The 21,390-nt window shown below is 36.0% G+C and overlaps 2 protein-coding genes across 2 annotated transcripts; one reads left to right on the forward strand and one right to left on the reverse strand.

The window, feature by feature from the left end:
* The first annotated feature begins 10,466 nt into the window (after positions 1–10,466).
* LOC119074998 (pickpocket protein 28-like) lies at positions 10,467–13,463 on the forward strand. The gene is made up of 8 exons (XM_037181401.1): positions 10,467–10,675; positions 10,747–10,901; positions 10,975–11,129; positions 11,195–11,346; positions 12,504–12,631; positions 12,695–12,783; positions 12,846–13,030; positions 13,090–13,463. Exons 1-8 carry the CDS (start codon positions 10,467–10,469, stop codon positions 13,400–13,402), a joined length of 1,386 nt encoding a protein of 461 aa, XP_037037296.1. The 3' UTR covers positions 13,403–13,463.
* Positions 13,464–15,198: 1,735 nt separating this feature from the next.
* On the reverse strand, positions 15,199–21,192 carry LOC119074949 (FAD-binding monooxygenase ktnD-like). Its single transcript, XM_037181338.1, has 8 exons — positions 21,110–21,192; positions 20,935–21,050; positions 17,678–17,734; positions 16,935–17,133; positions 16,501–16,871; positions 16,214–16,437; positions 15,670–15,843; positions 15,199–15,602 (listed from the first exon to the last, which is right to left on the reverse strand). The coding sequence occupies exons 1-8, from the start codon at positions 21,163–21,165 to the stop codon at positions 15,306–15,308; spliced, it is 1,494 nt and encodes a 497-aa protein (XP_037037233.1). The 5' UTR covers positions 21,166–21,192; the 3' UTR covers positions 15,199–15,305.
* Between the last annotated feature and the right edge of the window lie 198 nt (positions 21,193–21,390).

Genomic DNA, 21,390 nt, shown 5'->3' on the forward strand with positions numbered 1-21,390 from the left:
GATTTAATTTTTCACCAAGCGATCAGCGTAACCTCCAAATTAAAATCAAGGTATGTGTACATACTGTTTATAGTGTTTATGGGGTAGGGTAATCTCGCACACCACACAAATTCATGGTGTGCGAGATTCACCTCTAAGTGGTGAATCTCGCACAGTCATGACTTTTCGTTACATGTCGTAAAAGGACGCATACTATGATCGCGTGTGCGAGATTCCCCGACACCGTGTTTATATACTTTGAAATTCTTGAAATTCTCAATAACGTGTGGCAACGTGTAAAAAACAAAAACCCACCAGAAACCTGTGGCAGTCCACTTGTCAACGGACAATAAATAAACCAATTCCTTAATCTATATGGATGTTGTGGATGATGTGTATTGTCGATTGGTATTTCTTATATTTTTCATACCTTATATTCTCCGTTCAATAGGCCATGAGAAAATTGTGTTTTCTTGATTACTGGTGCAGCACTTTCTCTACCGTGAAGAGAAAATAGAACTTTTCTTATTCGAACTGTCACTTTGTTTACGTTTTCAAAGATGATATGGCAAATCAATGTTTTCATTTTGTGTAGAAAGCGAGAAAAACAACATGTACGTATGGCAGCAAACATCGCTCTTGTTGGAATTTCCTATTTTCTCCCCTCGCTAAACAAATAACTGTTTCCTGTGTATGCAGTCTCAACAGCTCTTATTTACAAACTTTCGCAGAATTTTTAGACCCGTACGAAGTACTGGGGTCTTATAGGTTTACGCATACGTTTGTAACACGTCAAATTGGACTCCCTGAGTAAGAGGAAACCTATTGTGGTTGTCTAGAGATGCCAAATCAGTGAAAAAAAATGTCCGTCTGTCTGTCTGTCTGTCTGTCTGTCCGTTCTCTAACTTGAGTAAAACACATCCGATTTCTAAAATTCTTTTTTTCCCCGTTTGGTATTATCAAAAGACAGGCTAAGTTCGAAGATGGGTGATTTCGGATCGACCTCTCCGGAGCTGGGGCCCAATAAGTGCCTAAGTGTTTTTCGACGATATCTCCAAACATTTAAGCACTACACTTGTTAGTGATACGTCAAATAAAAGGTATTTACAATACCGATCGACAAAAAAAAGTTTATGGAAATCGGATGACCGACTCGTGAGTTAGACCCCTTGGTGTGAAACAGGCACAGGGCGGCAAGCAGTTTTTGCTTGTAGGTCGGCCACATTTGAACATATTTCGTCTGTTTTAGCTTTATTAGATAGGTATTGACCGTACCAATCAGGGAAAAAATTTGACAGTTTTTGAAATTATGTTCTCCGGAGCGTGAGTGAACGTGGAGTATTTTGTCAATATCTCGAGTAAATTTTGACCGAATTTCATGTTTTTTTTTGTTTGAAAGGTATTAACGAATGTAAAGCGTCGGTAAAATTTCCGGTCTCCTAACAAAATGGCTGCCGGTGGCCATATTGGATTTTAATAAAAGTGATATATCTTGGAGAAAATGGTACTTAGAGAGTTTCTGTTAACATGGAAATAATTTGTTATGTGTGTGGGGTGTTTCAGGCATTCCATATATGGACATCTATATATATCTATATTCACCTATATTGAGCTATATACAGGCATATAGAGCTATATAATAGCATATTCATCTGTGAAATGTTTATTTATAGGAAAATATAGGTAAATATAGCGGTATATAGCTGTTTAAATAGGAATTTATGAAAGTTGACTTCGTACGGGGCTGTATATATTGCCTCCGGCAATTTATTTGTATATGATAACAAGGCAAAGAGTGGATAATGCAAGTGATTTTAAAGCGCGAATAGCTTTTCAGTAGAGAAGAAAATGAAGTAAGAGAAATGAAGAGTTTCACAATAAAGGCTTTTGATACGAATAGGTGTTTCGTACGGGTCGGCGTTAGCTATGTTTTTATTAAACCTTTCCAGTGCAGAAAATATTGGAGTAAAGGAACTAAGTCTCAAATTTACGCTTCAAAGGTTTCACTATATGGTATTTAATTTTTGGAAAGAGGACAGCAACAAATGTAAAAATAAGTTGAAATAACCCACCATGCATTGCACGTTGTCTCAAAACCATTTCGTTGACAGCTCGGGGGAGAAAATGTTTATTTATCTCCTCTCGTTTTAGCGGGGTGAAAAATCGAGTATCAAATTGTTATTATACATAAAAATTCCAACTCGAGCGATTCGCTCCTGTTTGAATTTCATATTTACTTTCCTCGGTGAACAATAACTATAGTTCTACTCTATGAGTCAAAGCCTATTTTAGACAAACTTTGGTAAAATTAACGGAAACTTAGTGAGACAAATTACATAGAGTTTCGCAAAATTCCACTAGAATTGCAATTTTGAGAAGTTGTCTAGGCTGCTTTCATAAATTGTTGACCTTTTACCAGAGTTTACCTTTGGTATATTTGTTTAATCTAAATTTAACTTACAGTAAGAGTAATATGATTGAAAAGATATGAAATTTTCTCTACAAACCTCGGGGAAAACAGAATGTTTCCCCATCGCGATGAAAATAATTACAATTATTTTTTGAGAGGAAACCCAAACCACTTGATATGTAAAACATAACGATGATCTTTTCATGAGAACGCATACAATTATTTTAAATTCTCGGTAAAAACATAGTTAAATGAACGACGTCTCTTCGTTTTTATATTATGAAAGCTAACGATAGAAACTCATTAAACTTTCGGAATTTGTGCTAGAATTTCCGTTATCGTTCTACAAGCGTAATGAGATGCAAATGCATGTATACTTACGTTTCCACTTAACATCCGGAGTAATTAAGTTTTCTTTTTTTAAATTAAAATCAAAATAATTTTAATTTATTTTTAAAGTGGCGAAAAGCACATTGCAATTTCATAGAAAATATTCTTGATTGTCGCTCATTTCTACTTTCGGAATTTATTATATTTTCGCATCACCAAGCGTTATGCTATGCGAAAATCATTTTTTTGGATAATAAAAAATGAATTTTAATGATAAACACAAAAAACAAGAATAAGTATTTCCATTCTGCTCATTTATATACCATGAAAGGAAGAAAAATAAAACAAACCACCCCGAATCATTTTATTTCGAATTTCGAATGCAAATTATTTTATAGCCCCGCAGGCCACTCGTCCATTTATAGTATACAAGATTTCAAGTATTTCAACTCCAAATTGTTTTCAGATATGCCTCATTTTTTGTGCTGATTTGTATTCAAAGTGGTTTTTATTATTTCAGCAAATTTTAACGGGGTGATAAGTAAGTGGTTCGTTTGGATGCTATGCGAAACAAGTGCAACACACATTTTTTCAGATATATTCCCAATTATCCGCCGTTATTTACGCAGTTAGATTTTTTTAATGATATATATGAAGCTGAATCAACAGTTCCAAAAGTTGCATATCAAATTGCACGAGGCAATATAGCTGTTTTCCTGTCAAGTGACTTATTTGTGTTGTTTTGCTCACTAGATGTGAAATTGCCGATACGAGCGAAGCGAGTTAGACACGTAATAGTAACACGATTTTATCTACTATCAGTCAGAATATTCAAAATTTTCATGCAAAAATACATTAAGACATTCCTAACACAGAATCTTATCCCACTACGAATGATCATAGTAGGATTCTGTCAAATGCGTGCAGAAATACTTATATATTGGTTAACTCCGTTGAGATAGCAGCGAACTTTAAATTTTAACTGGTTAGTGTTTCAAAGATTGCCATTTGCCACCTACTAATGGAAATAGGACATTTTATAGAAACCTACTTTAAAGAAACCCATACCGTAGCATCAGAAACCAAAAATTCTCAAAATTTAAAATAAAAAAATCCAGTTTGGACAGCGCAACAAAAAGTTGAAACTTTCAAAACTGACTGAGGGTGAGGACGTATTAAATAAATTTGCACACAACGTTGTCGACTACATTTGCTAAGCACTGTTGCCGAAAATTTTTGAATATTTTGACTCTATGGTAGACATAATCCACTATTGATTCTAGTAGTAGTTAAATAACCCAATAGCCTCAATTTCAATGATGTTTTTATTAATTTGACTGAATGTGCTAATTTTACATCCACGCTGATTTTGTATCTATTTTTTACTTGATATATTCCCTATAGGTGACCATCACGTACTATTGCGATACGAAATTTATATGCGATAGATCTTGATTTTCTCGCTCTGAGTGCGTTGATTTTTTTTTTTCAATTCATTTTTTCAATCAAAACTCGAATTCTGAAGCGCACTTGAATTTATTACTATATTTTACATAAGCAGGTTTCTACTGCTAGGTGCTTTGCCGTGCCGATATTGAACTGATTTGTAAATGATAATAAAAACAAATATCTCGTACCATCAGAGCCAAAAATCCAGAATTAGTCGAAACATGACCAAGAGGAGTACAACTTTGAGGTTGCTGAATCTTTTAAATAACTGGATGACAAGCTCTTACGACCCCGAAAAGTTTAAGAGAGTAGGCATTGAAAAGCATTGAAACACTTCTTCAGAAGCTCTACTGAATGTTACCGTCGAACGAGATTTTTTTACAATGCAAAAATTCGTTTGATACACTGTCCAATTTCAGTACTCTATTTAAGTACCACTCCTGCTTGAAGTGCGTTGGTTTCAACCTTTTAGAAACGGCCATTGTATTTCATACTTACCAAAGTTCATAGCATCGCTCAGTGTTTGATGCAAAATCTTTTACTTCATTCGTTAAAACATAAATTTTACGATTTTACGTAAATTAGTGTGAGGTCATCATTTCTTTTTGTTATTGCTGTTGATAACTGGGAGAGGGATTACGACATCAGTTCTCTTTTCTCAATTCAATCAAAATTCTACCGATAGAGAACGATTCACTATCTCATTGAAAGATGTCGCTGCAACAAAACCAATGTCAACAGAAAAATAATTAATTCTTTACTCGACGGACTTTAGTCGGTGTTAGGGAATCTCGCGCCGCGTTATTCACAATAACTCACAAAGTGACATCTTCCTTATACAAAATGTGTCAAAATGTGGATTATTGTGAACGACGCGGCGCGAGATTCCTAGCAACCTTTTAGTCTACCGATATTCGATAGAATTGAGAAAAGAGTACTGATCCCGTAATCCCTCTCCTGATGATTAGAAGTTTCGGAAATATTTCTACAGTCGAAGAAATTTAGTTTTCGGGTTTTCCAAAGGTATTAATCCTATTTAACCCACACTTTATCCCACAACAATGGAATCCACAAATTTAAATTTAGTTAACACAACGGTCACAATGACGGCGCTGCAGTCACCATTTCAAAATGTGATATAGGGTGCCTAAACTACTTTAGCTACATTTTCTCTTGGTTTTTAATAATTACATTAGGCTTTTAAATTAAGAGTATCTCCATGCAATATAAACCGTTTGAGTTTGAAAAAAGATGTTTTGTATCAGTGAACGATATAGGAAAGCGTTCAGTACGTCTCAACAAACAAAAGAACGTAAAACATATTTGTACATTTAGCCACCCTACCTCCGTCATCGCATCTATTGTCTTCAAAAACATATTGTGTGGTTGTCATGATATGTATCAGAAGTTTGTTTATTTATGTGTCTCATCTAAAATGCTCGCCAGCAAAATTTTGATCATTAAATTCAACGGCAAAATTGATCTAAATGTTAAAATAATTGTGAATAATAGTGAAGTTACTGTGGTTTTGTTTTCTCCTCATAAAGGAATTTGCATCAGTTCGCTGTAAAGTGCGGAGCACCATTAGAAAAAAAAACTTGTCGCTTAAGAATGATCAAAAAGTTGCTGGACGCAGTAGCTACATCTAATGCTTTGCAGGATCAAGAATAAAAATTAGAGAAACACCAAGAGCCGTCCATTTGAAATCTTCACAATCATCATTTCAACTAAAGGGCTTTTTTTAAATGAAACGGAAGTTCGCTCGCAGATTCGGAACTTCGGAACATTCTTTTTCGCCGAATTACAATTTGGCATAGTAAATAAATTCAACTCTTTGTATAAGTGAAGCTCATGATTGAGCTAAATCATGAAAACAGAATCTGGTCAGGAATAAGATAAGAATATGAATATGACGAACTTCAAAGTTCCTGATTTATAAAGGCCTGCTCATGCAGTTATGCTTGTTGTTAGGATTTCCAAAGAATTTTAATATCAAATTTTAGACAAAAGAACAATTTCCAAATCTGTTTTCTATTTAATTTATTGTATTGAACGACCTCGTTCTAGGGTAATAAAATTTTCTGTGGATAATTTGTAACTTCATGAAGATATTAAGATGAAAATCCTCAGAAACATTATTAGTCTTTTTGCACTCATTAGGAACTTCGAAAAATAACTACTGGGCAGTCGAGACGGTTTAGTTGTTGTCCGTAATTATATTTTGACTTCGTAGAACATACTGTCCCGTACAATCTTTTTCTAAATAAAAAGTTGGGCTAAGAGTTGCGTTTTTTGAAGAAAAAAAAATCTTCTGGAAGTTCCCCTCCATCCAGAAGCCGTGAAGTATCGCCAAAGTCAAATCGACAATATTGTATTTTTTGGTGATTTGTCATATTTTGGAGTTTCTTCACACTTTGGCGAAAAAAATAGACCTGAAGAAACGCCATAAAGACAAATTTTCAATTCTCTATGATCCTTGAAGTTTCTTTACTCTTTGGCGATTTTTCTTGTTGATTTAACAAATCAACCATAATGATGAATTGCCAAGAAAAATCGACAGAGCGTGAAGAAGAGAAAAATCGCCTGAGTGTGAAGAAACGCCAAAGTGTAAAAATACGTTTTTGAAATGTCTTTACATTATCTTTCGTAAAATGATGGTTTCCTCGGGATCCTTTATTTCGTTAAAGTATGAATTCCTTAGGATTGAACAAGATGCCTTTACGTTACCTGACATAAAATAAGAGTTTCCTTAGGATCGAACCAGGCAGCATTTCGTAACTTTTATAAAAGGATAGATTCACTAGCTTCGAACAAATAACTCCTTTGAGATAAATTACGTAAAAGGATAAATTTCCAAGGATTGAACAAAATCATCATCATTTGTGGTTGATTTGTTTAATCACCACGAAGAATCGCCAAAGTGTGAAGAAACGCAACAAAGACAAATTTATCATTCTTTGTTTCTGTCGGCGTTTCTTCACACCTTGCCGATTTTTAATTTTTGGCGATTTTACTTTGGCGATTCTTCACGGGAATCTTGATTCATGACGGCTACGAGCTTTAGCGAAAAAAACCCTTTAGTTGAAATGATGATTGTGAAGATTTTAAATGGACGGTTCTTGATCCTGCAAAGCATTAGATGTAGCTACTGCGTCCAGCAACTTTCTGATCATTCTTAAGCGACAAGTTTTTTTTTCTAATGGTGCTCCGCACTTTACAGCGAACTGATGCAAATTCCTTTATGAGGAGAAAACAAAACCACATTAACTTCACTATTATTCACAATTATTTTAACATTTAGATCAATTTGGCCGTTGAATTTAATGATCAAAATTTTGCTGGCCAGCATTTTAGATGAGACACATAAATAAACAAACTTCTGATACATATCATGACAACCACACAATATGTTTTTGAAGACAATAGATGCGATGACGGACGTAGGGTGGCTAAATGTACAAATATGTTTTACGTTCTTTTGTTTGTTAAGACGTACTGAACGCTTTCCTATATCGTTCACTGATACAAAACATCTTTTTTCAAACTCAAACGGTTTATATTGCATAAAGATAAGGTAAGCGAGGTAGTAGCTGACCGGCTAAGCAATTTTTCAACTTTGGTCATCAGTATCTCAAGATGGTTTCGATGAAGCTAAGTTTTTCCTTCGTCAGAATTTAATTTGATCTGTTCCCATTCCGTAGAATATCAGAAATATTGACAATTAATTAATTTTTATTGTAAAAAACTGATTTTACTGAAGCACTGTTTTTGATGCAGTAGCTGACCACTAAAAATCGGATGTTTTTATACCTGACCAGTCTTGTTGCAGTAGTTGACCGCTACAAAATTAAGACATTTTTCACATTTTTCGCAATAATTTCGCATTATTCGACACATTTTCACTCTTAATTCACTGATATTAACCAATTTCAATGATAAAAGCTCATAAAAACACAAAATATCAACGAATTTTAATCACATCATTTTGTACACAACAATGCACATGGAAGGTGAATTTGTCACATGAAGAAAAATGTACGGAATTTGGTGCGGTCAACTACACAAACATGGCATATTTTTGATGCAATGTTTTGACCACCATGTAATTAATCAAATATTAACTTTTAGACGCTATTTATGTTAATAATATTAATTGTCGAACTATTTACTACCTAAAAACACCAAAACTTTGTCCATTAATAATTCTTTTGTCAATAAAAACCTTAAATTAGACCACACCGATCTTTCGATTTTCTTAAGAATTGTGCAACTTTGTACTGATATGGTTTCATTTTATGGTTTTATCAAATAAGTAAACATAATAATCGCATTATTTTCATGAAAAAATTAATCTTTAGGCTCTAAAGATTAATTATAACGTTAATTTGCGTATTTTCATTTGTTATTATTTTCCAAAACAGATAAATAATGTAGCTGGTCAGGTACACCTGCACGGTCAGCTATACCCTCGCTTACCTTACTCTTAATTTAAAAGCCTGATGTAATAATTAAAAACCAAGAGAAAATGTAGCTAAAACCAAAATTTAGTTTAGCCACCCTATATCACATTTTGAAATCGTGACTGCAGCGCCGTCATTGTGACCGTTGTGTTAACTAAATTTAAATTTGTGGATTCCATTGTTGTGGGATAAAGTGTGGGTTAAATAGGATTAATACCTTTGGAAAACCCGAAAACTAAATTTCTTCGACTGTATTTACTCTTTTTACTCGGGATAATTGATGAGAAAAGTTATGAAAAGTTGAAACACAATTTGAATGCTAGCTTGAGCATCGAACGATTTTTTTTTTAAATAATTTCTTAGCAAATTTAGTATATTGACAAAAGACTAATCTTTTCAGCGCTTTTAGTTCGAATTTTTTTTAATTAAAATTCTGTATCGCACTTAGTGCACAAAAGACACGATTTCGAAAAAAACGTATATACACCCTGTATCCCACAAAATTGACTTACGATTCAACCACCTTACATTTCTCATCCCCATGCACAAATCATTGCATTGTTACCCATACTTATTCACTTATTCCTATACTGTACAACTTAGCCATATTTTACACTCATCTAATTGGGGGTGTAGTCGTATAATCACAGATTCGAATGAAAATTACAAATTGTTTGTCCCATTTAATCGGTTGTTGTTTTGTATACGTATAAATAAATGTAAAATGTATTTTATAGTCACTTAATTTTGTGGCAATGTGTATATCATGCAGACAGAGAGGGTGTCGTTTCTATTGAGGGTAAATTTGACAAACAAACATGCAAAACGACGACTGAAAATTGCTTTATTAGAGGATAATAGTGACAGATTATGTGCTAACAGTTATACTTGTTAGGGATATAATGGGATGATGATCCCGTATCAAAAGGCTTGACTACTTTTAACTAAAACCACACAACAATATCCCATTAATTTCATTTCATTCAAATTTATGGATGATTGCTGAAAGGCGAAGACAACTTTTATTGTGCTTAACGAGGAGTAGGGCAAGAGGGTATTCAGTCGAGAATACAGTAGCGTTTTCTCTGAGATTGTGATCTAAGTCGATGTTTATTCGGATTAATGTTATTCAAAGTTTTTCTCTTCTCTTTTCTGTTTACATTTATGAAGTCATGGATTGTTGTTACGCAACTTGAAACCGTATGGGTTGGCTCTGCAGTGAAATAGAAATATTTTGAATCTCTTTTACGTCTGAGGAATTAAGGTGGAAAGCATTATACGGAGACTTCCAATTTTGTTCAAAATAACCAATAATAGTGTGGTAGTCATAGTGTAGCCTACCAAAAATTGTATCGGGTTCGTAGAACAAAGATGCACCGATGTAGAAAAGAGGAGCAAAATTGGATTGGCGTAACGGGCTTCGGCATAGGGTTCGGATATAATAATTTTGCATCGGGCAATCCTGATACGCAAGCCTAGCTGGACGCAGTTCCAGCTAAATTTCCTCATTGAAATATTTGGATTTGCTCAATTATGTGCTGCTTGATCGATAATTACGTATATTCAATTCACTGAACGAGACGGCATGCAATGCACAATCATCATCATCATCATCATTAAGCATTGAAATTGCTCAGACTTCAATGTTATTCAGCAGCAAACAAATTATTTATTTGATAATCATCCCTGCCATAATAGCATTCCAATCAAAGTGATTGATCTAATGCTATTACTTCATACCATATTTGCACTTGACCGTTTACGGTTTACTGGCATTGATTGTTCTGTCGGTACACAAAACCTACACCTACACCCATAGAACAACTAAGTCATATAAAATGCAATTAAGTCTAATGGCAGTACGGCAGTTGCAGTTTGTCGATGTGATAGTTGAAATGGGTGAAAGTGAAGGTTTTCGTAAAATGGAACTTGAAAGAAGAGACCAAACTAGAAGCAGTTGTAACGAAAATATGGAACAATACCTGGTTAACTCTACGTTACATGGACTAAGATACGTTGGAGATAGGAAAATTTCGTACTTTGAACGGTGCTTTCTCTCGTTCAATTTTATGAATTTTACTTCTTGACGAAAGAATTTTCTTCATTTTCCTACTGAAGGACCTTCTTCGGCTTGTCCTTTGTCTTCGTTATACTTTTGTCTGGATATTTCATTACGAACGTTTGGAATAAGTGGTCCGCGACACCTATGATCATTGCATTGAATTCAAAGTCAACGTCAGTTACAGACATCCCATTCCCAGCTGTTACAATATGTGATTTTAAAATAAATTGTGGCTCTTTATGACTAATCTAATACGATTACAATTTACAATTCTCCGCCCCAAGGTAATATGAACAATGCAAAGGCGAGCAAAGTAAGCAGTTTCGTAAAGGGTTCGTTCAATGAATTTCTACTGGAAGGACTGTGCAACAAACGCGATAATCTATCTAGCAACGATTTCTCATCCAATTGGCCACAGTTTCGTGAATTCATCATTGACGTTCGAATAATTCAAATATAGTTCTCGTTCAAAGGACAATTTTCTCGAATTATGCGATTTCACAGGTATCACAGTCGTGCAAAGAGATGTTCTTGTTGTGCAAATTTGCGTCTAAGGTGGAATACTGTATGCGTTTATTTGACACTGCTCTGACCGACGAAGGCTTATGTTGCACCTTTAATCAAGTGCATCGAAAATACTTGGTCGCTAATTACAAGTAATGTGAAACAATTAATTAAACGAGTATACTAGCTGAGTGTGTAGTTTGATGCGTGTATGTATGTGTTTGTTCGAGCCGAAGACTAAGGCAACACATCCATAAGAACGCAAGGACTGCAAAAGGCCAGGCAAAACAACCGAATTTAAATAAGAGTATACTCCTCAAAATCCAATGAGGCGAAAATTCTCATTTAAATTCTATGTTGGTATAATACCACTGCAGTTCGGACGTTTCATATAGAACAAGGGGCGAAATGACAGTTAATAAAATCTGTTCTTTTACCCGTTCTTGTAGTGCGTTATCCATACAATACACATGTAAAAACCATTCTCAAGATATACGAATTCACACGCATACTCGAATTTAGTGGTTGTCCATGTGACGGACGAGTTATTTGCATCACTTGGATTGAAACCACGAAATTACAGTATACGTGTGAATTCGTATACAGAGAGAATAATTTTTGCATAAGTATGTATGTTTCGCCGAGACAAAGTTGAACACACACATATACTGTGATTGAGTGGTTTCAATCCTGTGATGCACACAATTTTACACTCGTCAAACCATGAAATACACAAACAACGAATCCAAATACAATACACACCGTTCAAGGTTGAATTTGAAAACGAAACCGAAAATACGCGATATAAAGCCGAACGAGTTGATCTTTCGATGTGCATCACACTACTCGTTGATGCGGAGAGTAAGCTCCGCCTTCGTATCAAATTTCTCTCTTTGACGAATAACATAAACAAACTCCACCATTAAGGAAAACATCGCCTGGATCCCTAGACCTGTTTGCAAGGTCTGCTGAGAGAGAACTAAAAAAGTGTGATTTCCGATAACTTTTGACGCGTGATATTCACTGTTTTCATGGTTTGGCGAGTCTAAAAAGTTTTACATGCGTCATGATACGAAAGACGCAAAACAAAAAAGAGCAAAGAGAGAGAGAGGGACTTAGCTCCAATTTCGTATCCATTCAAAAGAAAAAGATCGTTTCCATGCCTTGGATGTTTGCCCACATCGTATATTCCCCTCCAGCGCGTGAATTCGTATATTTTCGTAGCATGACACTTTTAAAGAATTAACTGCGGTACCCATAACTGGTGCTACATTTTCCGTCTGTTAACCTGAAGAATGTCTCTTTATAGTGTTAATGATGAGTGGGACGTTGAAGTTGACGAGGACAACAATTTACAACCAACCGATTGGACTCCAGAAACAGGCTACGTGGAAAAAATAGATAATTTCCGCAGATTTTACCCGCGACCAGGGCCGGGTACGCAATATGACTTTTAACGTTTAAGAGTAGATGTTTATGGTGAGCATTGATTGAATGTAGGATCAGGAATTCATATGGGACTAACAGTCGTCTTGAATGTTAACGTAGACGAATATCACTGTTCGTCAACGGACAGTAAGGGATTTAAGGTATATAATATCATGATCAACAGTTGTATTCGTAACAATGAAGACTTCATTATGTGGAACAGGTGCTGCTGCACAGTCCGACCGAAACTCCGCAAATACAAAATTTTGGATTTTCAATTACGCCTGGATATGAGTCTCGAGTGGTTATAACACCAAGAATTTCCGATGCAAACTTTAAAATCCGTTCAATACCACAGTCTCAGAGAAATTGTATATTTGCCAGTGAAGGGAATCTAGCATATTTCAGGTATAGTGGCCCGTTCGACTTCATCGAATACTGAATAATATTTCGTCTTGTATCCTAAGAACCTATTCTCGAAAAAATTGCGAACTGGAGTGCCAATCCAACTTGATTTTGGAAGCGTGCGGATGCGTTTTGTACTACATGCCGAGGACGAGCAATGAAACTTCCATCTGTAATCGAGACGATTACGACTGTTACAGCAATACGATGCGTGCGATCGAATTCAAAAGGAATGAAACGTTTACATGTCACTGCTTACCAGCTTGTTTCGAGCTTAGTTTCAGTGGTGAAATTTCAAATGCGCACCTGGGAACTGAACCATTTCACACGAAAAACAATTTTATCAAAGCATTTGGAAAAGGATTTGTTGAGTGAGAGTGACGATGATCTGCTGGTTGTAGTTTATTTGACTAACAAAACATTCTCCAGCAGACGTAACGTTGCTGTGATGCACATTTATTACGAGTACAAGTTCTTGCGCAGCAGTACAAAGGAGGAATTTATTGGGTTTACCGAGTTTCTGTCTAACACCGGAGGATTGCTCGGGTTGTTCCTTGGATTTAGCGTTGTGTCACTTATCGAAATAGTTTACTTTTTAACATTTCGTCCGTATTGCGCACAGAGGAGACAGGAAAATGTAACAAAAATTGCAAAAAAAGCGCGTAGAAAGCGGGCTGATAATCTTGAAGAAGCAATGCAGACTCAGCGCAGTAGATTTATAGGGCAAATCAGTCGCAAAGAAATGAACGTATTCCGACCAGCAGTCTTGGAACTCACCAACAAACCACATAAAATTAATCGTTTTCAATATTTTGAATGAAAAGCAGAGCACTGGAATGACTGGTTGATGGTCATAGAGTTTTCTCGTTTTTTAGTCACTTTTCTTTCTGTTTTGCTTGTGGCAAATTTGCAGTGAAAAATAAATTGAAAGTATGACAAGAGCAAGTGGTGGTTATAATAGATGGTTCAACGAATTGATTTGAAGTTCAATTTCTCTATATTATCCCCAAGTCTAATGTACTCACTGGTCAAGTCTAGATTAAGATTTTGAGGGTCTTCAATCAGCCCCTTCAATACACCAAAAACTAGCCGTATTGCTAGAAACCATGGAAAAAATGGAAAATATCGATGTACATACAGCACGATGTACGTGTGAGACGCAAATAACCACATCTCGTACGTATAATGTTCATGTACGTCATAAAATTTGGGAATGAGTGAACTTTTGTGCCGTCATTTGGATAAATGGCAATTTCCAGTGGAAATGACAACTAAGAATTTTCAGTCTCTCTTTTGTTACTTCATTGGAAATTGTTTTTCTTTCGAATTACGACAGCATTGGTCTTGTCGTCGCTCAACTTTACATATTCCTTTTTTGACATTCTCAGCCCCTACGAATCACTGGATGGTATTAGGATTAGGATAATCGATTTTATTGTGATAGAAAACATGTAATTCTTGAAAAATTTGCGTGTCAGTGGAACCCAAACCCACAATCTTCACCTCTACGGAAAAATCTAATTTAAAAATGGAAATGAGAAGTCAAGTGATGGTAATTGATTGTACTAGTCCGGAATTGTTTTTCCCCTAAAGTCGGGTCAGTGGATCCTTACCTAGTGCCCTAGGAATGGAAAGTTACTCAGCCCTGAATGACTTTTGTGCGTAAATCGAGTATTTGTGCGCTGATTTTGCTAATTTTTGTTTTGTTGTAAATCAGTTAAAACGTTTTAATAAGAAAAATACGGGGCAAGTTCCTTTACACCACTCTCTGTGTTTGTGCGCAAATAATTAACCTCATACCACCTCAATAGTCAAAAAAAAAACTCCAGATGGGAACACATAAAAATTTAAAAAATCTTTTAGAATACTGAAGTTCGAGAAGTGGGAGATGATGGATCAGTTGGAGTGTTCCTCTACAATCGGAACACTCCACCTGACCTACTACCGACAAGTTCCTTTTGATTAGAGCCAGCCCAAGACTTTACGACATATATATTTGAACCTTCATTCGCTGATATCTCGGAAGAGTGATAACTCTGCTCTCCAGTTCTATTCCAGAATCTACAATAAAAAAAATTGAATCTGAACGAAGGAAAGGCGGTGATACGAATATTCGAGTTCGTGATAATGAAATCCTGTCCTCGTTATGTTTCTTACATTAGAAAATGCTATGTATGATGTCCATAGCCATAACATTTCTTTTATTACAAATTAAACAATTTTTTTTTTAAATTTGGAGCAATTGGTCATATCTAGCCACCAGCCGGCAATTTTTTTTTCATTCAATTTTAAATTTGGACCATGCGGTGGTTCTAGTCTGCCTCCAATAGTTGATACAATTGTCACTCCAAAGAGCGGTTCTCACACCTCTTGAGTTAGCGAACCACGAACCACAATTTTCCTTGTACCACGCCTTGTTCTTCATATAACCTTTGAACTTATCCATGAACTCATCTTCAGCCTCGACTTTCAAATTGATCACTGTAGCGTTTCGCCGCCTCATTTCACAGATGGCATTTATTATAAAATCAACCTGACACTCCACCATGAAAAGAGCGGAGTTGTGAATGATTCCCTGTGGAAATTGAAGAAAAAAAATCTCATTTTGCCATACAGTAAAATATTTTCCCGTTAGATGTCACCGTATTGGGCCCGAGAAGTGCGAAGAGGTTTGGCGCAGAACTGGATATGATTCCACAGTAACTTCGGGGCTCTGCATCGACCCAAGTTTTCACAACATCCTGACCATCTTTTCCGAATATTTGAATTGGGCTGTAGTAATGTTGAACGTTGAAGCCTGTGGCCAGTATCAGAACCTGCAATGGCGAATCCGAAACAGTTTAGTATCACATTATATACCTGCTTTGAAATGAATTAGCTTGTGGAAAGCTGGAAGCAATTGCTATCACTTCCTGAGGACAGTGACTCAGTCATCAAAGACGAACTCATTCATGAAGAATGAATTAGGTTTCCAACTATTTCTATTTCCCAAAATAAAGTCGAACTACTAATCGGCTGACCCTGGCACTCAAACCGGTTTAAGATTTAAGATTTGTAGTTCAAGATATGATGTGACTGGTGTGTCGTTCAAGGGCGAAATAGTTTTAAGAAACAAGTTGCCCTTTGAGGGTTTTCCGCATGAGATGGACGAATGTTGAGTTCTGAATGTTTCACATCTGTACTCACATCGACTTCCTCTTTCGTTCCATCTTTTGTGAAGATCGTCCGACCAACAATTTTGTCGATGTGACTCGAATGTAGACGAACGTTGGGTCTTGTCATTGTAGCATAGTACTGAGAAGATATGAGCGCTCGTTTGCATCCGAAACCGTATTTGGGGGTCAGATCGTTTGACAACTGTTCGTACCCCTTCAATTCACTTTGACGATACTTTGTCGCCAATGTATGTACTGTGTAAATGAAGCGAATGAAACCCATATCAGTGCAAAATAAATTTAATTTCACCAACTTACTGAATTCGTTCCACAAAGTTCCATAACAAAATGCTTGATGGAATAGCTCAAACAGTATAAAAAGCAAGCATCGATACAGCCACGTTAGGACGGGAATGTAATGGAATAAAATTACCAGGAAGTTTGGGAAAGTAAATTGAAATCTAGGAAAAACATATGCTGGACTCCGTTGGTAGCAATGTAACGTTTGAACATCATTGACGATGTTTGGAATAACCTGAATAGCCGACGCTCCACTGCCAATCACAGCGACTTTTTTCTTTTTCAATTCGATTTGATCATTCCACTCGGCTGTGTGCATTACAGGTCCAGTAAAAGCTAACAGTTCGTTCGGAATGTGTGGACAACGTAGGCCTCCTGATGCTATGACTCTAAATGTTGCAATTTAGCAAATCAAGAAGTCAAAATTTTTAGGAATCCAGATGATAACTCACATTATATCGAACGTCTGGGTCTCGTCATCACTGTTTGAGATGGTACCATATCGAACAATCCATTTCTTAAGACTGCCATTCCAAGTAAGCGTTTTAACTTCGCGCTGAAACTTTATGTGCTCGTAGATGTTGTACTTTCTTGCGACTCCATTTATATACTCCAGTATTTCGGACTGGGGTGGGTAATTGACTGACCAATCTTGAAAATTTGAGTCAATGAAGATAGTCATGTCAAAGGATAAAGTAGGAGGATGTATTGCGTTTTATCATGCGAATGCCGCAAAACTTACAGTGAACGACACCTCAAATGTCTCACTGTCATTTTTTTCAGAGAATGTCATTGTGAATTTGCAATGACACGATAAAATTCTCAGAAAAATTTGACAGTGAGCCATTTGAGATGTCGTTCACTGTAGTGTCTCTCACAAGAATTCACACACGACAGACTAAAGTTAACCAGGCAGGAGCGCTGATTTGACTAGGGACCTGGAATAATCTAGTAGCCCTATATTTTTTGCGAATAAAATTTTTTAATTTATGTCAGTGTTCATTTGAGTTCATTTTCATACAGTGTATTACGTCCCTTATTTGAAATTTCGAAAATGAACCGCTCCTGCCTGGTTTATTTTACACTGCCGTGATTCACGTCAATTGAAATCAGTCGTCTGAAACAGATCAACTAACTATTCTCATATCATGCCCAGCCGCACCTTTTTCAATTTCGTATAATTTCAAATACTCACTTGGATTTGGTTCGAAAGAGTAACTGTAGAAATGTCCGGGAACGTCAACTTCACATCCTGAATTGTAGAAACAAAGTGTACAAATAATCTATAATATATTTTGAAGATAAAGGCAGACACTCTCTGTCCCCCTGTTTGGTAAATAAAGCGCAAAGGTTAACACAAAGAGTTCCGAGCGCTAACCCAACCTGACTTTTGAAAAAAGCTCAGCTTACAAATTCAAAAGTTTTCGTTTTTTCAAGCTATATTTTTGTTGGATGTCTATAAGGGGTGACTGTATCACCTATGGCCGACGCATGAATTCGCCTTAGAGTTGATGCCGCGAACCATAGCTTTAAACGATCACAATAAATAGCTTCCGGAAATATTAGGCGTTCAAAAGAGCTTTTCAGTATTTTATTACTTTTTCAATAACGAAGCGACTGGCTTTTTTTAATTGCTAGCCACAACAAAAGCACATAAATAAAAAAGGTTTCTCACGAAAACCCAAGCTTTCAAAAGAGATCGAAGCACAAAACACACCAGACACCAAAAATGTGTTTCGACCAAAATTTTCTTCGTTCCTTGATTCTTAACGAAACTATAACAGAGAGAATTTTTGATCGAAACACGTTTTCGATGCCTTGTGTGTTTCGAGCTTTAGATTCTTGTACTCCGAAAATTCTTGAATTCGGTCTTCATACAAGTAATTCGACGTTTTCACTCCTAATCAGGCATTCCATGGATTCAGCCCCTTTAAGATATTGAGCGATGGTCCCACTTTTTCCATAAAGGACACGGAGTTATCATTGAAAATATACAATTTTTTCGCACAAAAGGCTACAATTTAGCATAGTGTCGGTTCGTCTTAATTCATATCTTTAAAAATGACATTAGGAGCAATGGACCCTTTGCAAATTTGTAGCCTACACTCAGGCGCAAAATATCGGCTTTTTGATGATTTCTCTGAACCAAAATCTTTTTTTGAAAAAGTAAAACCATTAAAGCATGCAAAAATGTGTTACTTTATAGGAAAAAATAGATTTGTGAATCATAACTTATCCCACTTGAAAAAACCTTTGCAGATTGTGCAAATTTATATAATCTGCACAGGTTTCTCCCACTGGGCTAAGTTATGGCTCAGTTATGATTTTTCCGTCCAACTGTATGTAGCGCGACCCAGTCCCTCTACAATTATTCCTAAGATATACCCCCGGTATCTGCCCCTCGAATCGTTAGCGACCTACAACCAAAGCCGATTTAAAGATAAACAATCAATCAGCCATCTTTAGAGCACTTCCAAGCAATTTTCTCTTATATACAAACTAGAATAAAGGAAGCCTACGAGCGTAATAAGCGGTATTATGACAAGAAGCGAATACACCTGGTTTTTAAAGAATGCGACCAAGGCAAGAAATTAGCCCCCATTCGGATGCCTGGCATAATTAAACAAGCGATTTCTGACGTGGCTTATATAATCCACGATGAAGCGGGAAAAGAGGTTGGAAAAATCCACGTACAGGATTTGACCCCTCGTTTCCGCTAAGTAAAGAAAAAAAGAAAAACGAAGTTCACCATTTTCTCTTCTGTAGTTTGATCTGATTTTTGAAGTCGGATTTCGGATTCTATAAGCAGAACCAACAGTCGACAGAAGGGAAAATGATAGGCTATGACGGATTCTTGGCAAGAATCTAACCTTAGGGAATATTAAACCGTTCAAACAGCAATAAGTCTGATGCCACTAGGTTAAGGTAGATTTAAGATTTTCATTTTCATTAGCGTTTTTTTTTAGGATAAATTAAAATAGATTCAGAATCGCCATGCTTGCGTGAGATTTTTTTTTTTAGTTTCCTAAGTTTTATTTGTATATCTGCCTGTTTAACTGCCCCTCGAATCGTTAGCGACCTTCAACCAAAGCCGATTTAAAGATAAACAATCAAAAGTCTATTAGATTATGATCAATAAATAGGTTAAGTTGCAATATTATAACGTTTGTTAGATGAGTTTTAGCGCGTGAATAGAACGCTTTCTCATCATGAAAAGATGTACAAAAATACACAAAAAGAAGATAGAACAAAAACAAAAACTAAAACTTTAGCGACCACAAAAATTAACGCAAATAGAATAAGAAGTCTAGTATTAAGCCCCGTCAACTTTGTTCAATATCCGATTTTTATTGGCACCATCTATTGGCAATTCTGATTAATTCCGAATCTATTGCTAGGTACAATTCGAACACAATTACGTGGCCGGATAGAACGATTCGAAATTGAGAGCAACTCGATGAAAGATCCGAGCGAACATTCATTCGTACCCGTAAGCTCACGAATATACGAGAGACCTAAAATCGCGAACTATTTTTTTTTTTAAATTAATGAATCTGTTCCATGGATCTAATTTAATAATTAATCGCGAGTGAAGATCAGTTATCGCTGTGGTAGAATATTTTGAAGAAGAAAAAATGATAAACTGATAAAAAGGAATCTCTCGGGCAAAGACGCCATTGCAAAATTTAAAAAAAAAGAGAAAAAGAAAAAGTGAAAGGCCTTCAGCCTGAATAACAAATCTAATATTATCTGGTTATAACGACTGTGAGTTCGCGTGCTGAAATTAGAATCTGGTTGGCGAGATTGGCATCAATCCCATGTTAGCGACCGGCTGGATAGTTCACCACGTGGATCATCGGAAGTTCATCGTAAGTTTTCTTATTACATTTGTGCGCATAAAGTGAAAAGACTAAAGACAATCATAAAGAAAAAAAGACCAGTTTCAAATAAATGAATATACGAAAGTGCTAGTTTAAGTAAGGTTTAAGATCACGAAATTAGATTAAGTCATTTTTAATAAGTCAAGAACCTTTGATTCCGCAATCGCTAAGAGTAGTTTTAAACAAAAAAAATAATTTGGTCGCTAATTCTTCGGTCTTTTATTCCGTTTAATAGTAACCCCATTTTGAAGCACCTAACAATAGGACGCCATATGCTAATTCTGCTAGCTCGTCATTTAAACGAAGGTCATTCTTGAAAGGCAAGAGTGATCATCGGTGACCCACTAGTAAGAAGCCTACATGTAGGCTAGAAATTTACTATTAGCAATAGGGTTCATTGCAACATATTGCGTAAAAATATTCTGTTTTTAATTTTATTATTTTGTAAGAGCCATTCGGTTCTAGATACCTTTAGAAACACAAAAAACAATTAGTAAACACAACCAAACACATAGAGAGTTAACACAAGCCATAAAACGCAGACAGCGAACGAAGGTCACCGTCCGGTTACCTGGATACATATTGTTCAACCATGTTCCACCAACGTCAGCATTTTTCTCGAATATCGTAAACGACGTGATTTTCAACTTTTGCTGTAATTGAACGGCAGCACACAGGCCCGATATACTAAATCGGTTTATTTTTAAATTAAACGAGTAAGTAAACAAAAATTGACTGTTACTAACCCAGCGCCGATGATTCCTATTTCAGGCATTCCGTTTGACCAACAGTTACTAGACATGTTTAAGGCAGCTCAATTGTGGCACTACTAAAACACAAGATCATCTTCATTCAAGTCAAAGCACAGTGGTGTCTTACTTGAAAAATATGATAGCCCAGTTGAATAAATACATAACACTTATTCTATGGCTCTAAAGTAAAGTTTTAACGTACCGTATCGGTATATCGTCGTTTAATTGAATCACTTGTATCAATTTATTGATTCACATGTTATACTAGGCCCCAC

This window comes from Bradysia coprophila, unplaced genomic scaffold (genome assembly GCF_014529535.1).
Source record: "Bradysia coprophila strain Holo2 unplaced genomic scaffold, BU_Bcop_v1 contig_151, whole genome shotgun sequence".
Taxonomy (NCBI): Eukaryota; Metazoa; Arthropoda; class Insecta; order Diptera; family Sciaridae; genus Bradysia; species Bradysia coprophila.

Coding starts and splice junctions, on each gene's coding strand:
- LOC119074998 (XM_037181401.1), top strand. CDS start 10,467: ATGCAATTAAGTCTAATGGCAGTACGGCAGTTGCAGTTTGTCGATGTG. Junction 11,130..11,194: donor TTCGTGAATTCATCATTGAC/GTTCGAATAATT, acceptor GCGATTTCACAG/GTATCACAGTCGTGCAAAGA. Junction 11,347..12,503: donor TACTTGGTCGCTAATTACAA/GTAATGTGAAAC, acceptor GTCTCTTTATAG/TGTTAATGATGAGTGGGACG.
- LOC119074949 (XM_037181338.1), bottom strand. CDS start 21,165: ATGTCTAGTAACTGTTGGTCAAACGGAATGCCTGAAATAGGAATCATC. Junction 17,134..17,677: donor CTCTTTCGAACCAAATCCAA/GTGAGTATTTGA, acceptor CAAATTTTCAAG/ATTGGTCAGTCAATTACCCA. Junction 15,603..15,669: donor CACTTCTCGGGCCCAATACG/GTGACATCTAAC, acceptor CAATTTCCACAG/GGAATCATTCACAACTCCGC.